This window comes from Alosa pseudoharengus, unplaced genomic scaffold (assembly GCF_046254945.1).
Source record: "Alosa pseudoharengus isolate Yale_2024_CS ecotype anadromous, Long Island Sound unplaced genomic scaffold, YU_APseudo_1.1 YU_APseudo_1.1_scf_30, whole genome shotgun sequence".
Taxonomy (NCBI): domain Eukaryota; kingdom Metazoa; phylum Chordata; class Actinopteri; order Clupeiformes; family Clupeidae; genus Alosa; species Alosa pseudoharengus.
This window is the reverse complement of record NW_027468719.1, coordinates 767,501-770,000: the sequence shown is the minus strand read 5'-3', so window position 1 is coordinate 770,000 and position 2,500 is coordinate 767,501. Positions and strand designations below refer to the sequence as shown.

At 43.6% G+C, this 2,500-nt stretch overlaps 1 protein-coding gene across 2 annotated transcripts in view; it reads left to right on the top strand.

The window, feature by feature from the left end:
* Nucleotides 1-2,500, top strand: part of LOC143101195 (mitochondrial adenyl nucleotide antiporter SLC25A23-like) — an 18,012-nt gene that overhangs the window by 6,240 nt on the left and 9,272 nt on the right. Inside the window, exons 2-3 of one of the 2 annotated variants that reach the window (XM_076264612.1) lie at nt 1,637-1,760; nt 2,227-2,314. In XM_076264612.1, coding sequence (XP_076120727.1) covers nt 1,637-1,760; nt 2,227-2,314 — 212 coding nt within the window. Of the gene's footprint in view, nt 1-1,633; nt 1,761-2,226; nt 2,315-2,500 lie in introns of both variants that reach the window. The other variant, XM_076264611.1, reaches the window with a different exon arrangement.

Genomic DNA, 2,500 nt, shown 5'->3' with positions numbered 1-2,500 from the left:
TGCGTCATAACAAAGGGACACCAGACCCTTTTGTAACAGCTGTACATCAGGCTTGGAAAATAGAAAAAGCACAGTTTTATCACGCACATCCAAAATTCATCCAGGTGCAGGATCGAGGATACGGTTTACAAGACAAAGTGAAGATCCGCACACTGTAGAGCTCCCATTTAAGTCTTTTTTTTTTATTTTAGTAACATTTCAAGCCCTTACAGCAAGTTTCCCATGCTGCTTCCTTATGTTGGAATGTGCAAAAATGTACAGAATGCTCCTCTGAGCTGAATCTGATAGATCACCTGGACAGTCAGGCACAATTGATTATTTAAATAAATGTTAATTATGAATAATAATAAAAAGGTTCTACCTAATGCGACTATTTTTTCCAAAGACTGTCAAAAAACAAGTTTTTCCCGCTGTATTATCCATAAACAATAAAGTATATTATGTACCTACTTCCGGTTTGACATCACTTCCTGGACTCGTCTGTCTCGTCTCTAAATGTCTTAACTCCTACTGCCAAGGCCTGAGTGTTGGAGGTTTCACCAGTGGAATTGCAGACTGTTCCTTTAAGAAAGTTAGAGAGAGAGAGAGAGAGAGAGAGAGAGAGAGAGAGAGAGAGAGAGCGAGACAGAGAGAGAGAGCGAGAGAGAGAGAGTGAGAGAGAGAGAGAGAGAGAGAGTAGAGGGAGTCTGGAAATGACTCAACACTCTTAAACAGTACAGTCAAACTCATTTTATTTTATTACAGCCTGATGCCTAAGGGTACAGGGAGAGTAGTGTGATCATATGACACACACACACACACACACACACACAGACACAGACATGACTGCTTTTGTTTGATTGACACACACAGTGTGTTAATTGTTTTAGACCTGCTCCAGGTCAGGTAAACATGGTGTTTAGTTTCCCTCATGACGGATCACTGACCCCGTATACAGCCCAATGTTGTTATGCTCATCTTTAACTCTCATCATCATCATCATCATCATCATCATCATCATCATTATTATACGTGTACTTATAGCATTTCTGACTGTCTTACCCTAGACTATAGACTGGCCCAGACAAACCAATAACAGGAGCAGTGATTGGTTATTATGTTGTTTGGTGGCCCAATCAGCTGTCTGAATGTTAACATGCTCTCTGTTCTCATTCTCCATCCTGCTCCATCCTTTTCTGTTCCTAATCATTTTGGCCTCCATCCCTTTCTCTTTCCACCCCTCTCTGTTTCTTTCTCTCTCTTTCCATCCCTTTCTCTCTCCATCCCTCTCCTTTTTCTTTCTCTCCACACTTCTCTGTTTCTTTCTCTCTCCATCCCTCTCTATCCTCCTATCCTCTCTCTCTCCATCCATCTTCCCATCTCTAAATCTCTTTCTCCCTCAATCTCCATCTCCTTCCATATTCCCATCTCTCTCTCCCTCCCTCCATCTCTCTCCCTCCCTCCCTCCATCTCTCTCTCTCCCTCCATCTCTCCATCTATCTCCCTCCATCTCTCCATCTATCTCCCTCCATCTCTCTCTCCCTCTATCTTCCCATCTCTCTCCCTCCCTCCATCTCTCTCTCTCTCCCTCCATCTCTCCATCTCTCTCCCTCCATCCCTCTCTCTCCCTCCATCGCTGGGGCCCTCTCCCCAGAAGATAGTGCGTGCTGGCGATAGGAATGCGGATGGCCAGCTGGACTTTGAGGAGTTCTGTCAGTACCTGCACTCCCACGAGCGCCGCCTCAGGCTCATGTTCCGCAGCCTGGACCGCAACAACGATGGTGAGTGTGTGTGTGTGTGTGTGTGTGTGTGTGTGTGTGTGTGTGTGTGTGTGTGTGTGTGTGTGTGTGTGAGACGGAGGGAGTGTATATGTCACATGTAACATGTGACCATGATGATATGGTAGTATGAGATTCTAACACACATACACATAGTCTATGATTCTGTGAACAACCAATCAAACTATAAATCAAATCAAATATTCACTGAAAGTGTATCACATTAAGATGGCAATATTGAGTGTGTGTGTGTGTGTGTGTGTGTGTGTGTGTACGAGAGAAACAGGGAGTCAGTGTATTAAGAGTGGCCATTATATTAAGAGTGACCTTGATGATATGTTAGTATGAGAATGTAGCAAAATACACACACACACGCAGTCTATGATTCTGGCAAATCAAATATTCACTGAAAGTGTATCACACAGGCACACAAATGGCAATATTGAGAGTGTGTGTGTATGATTAACAGGCCTCATTGATGTCGGGGAGATCCAGCATTCTCTTCATACTGTGGGCATCGATGTCACCTTGGAGGAGGCTGCTAGGATACTATTAAGGTCTGTAATGTCCTGTGTGTTTATGTATGTGTGTGTGTGTGTGTGTGTGTGTGTGTGTGTGTGAGAGAGAGAGAGAGGTTATGAGTGTTTGTGTATTTTTGTATCTTCTTGTTTTTGCAGGGGTGCAGAATGCATTTTTTTTGTTTGTGTATGTGAGAGAGTGAGTGTGTGAGTGTGTGTGTGTGT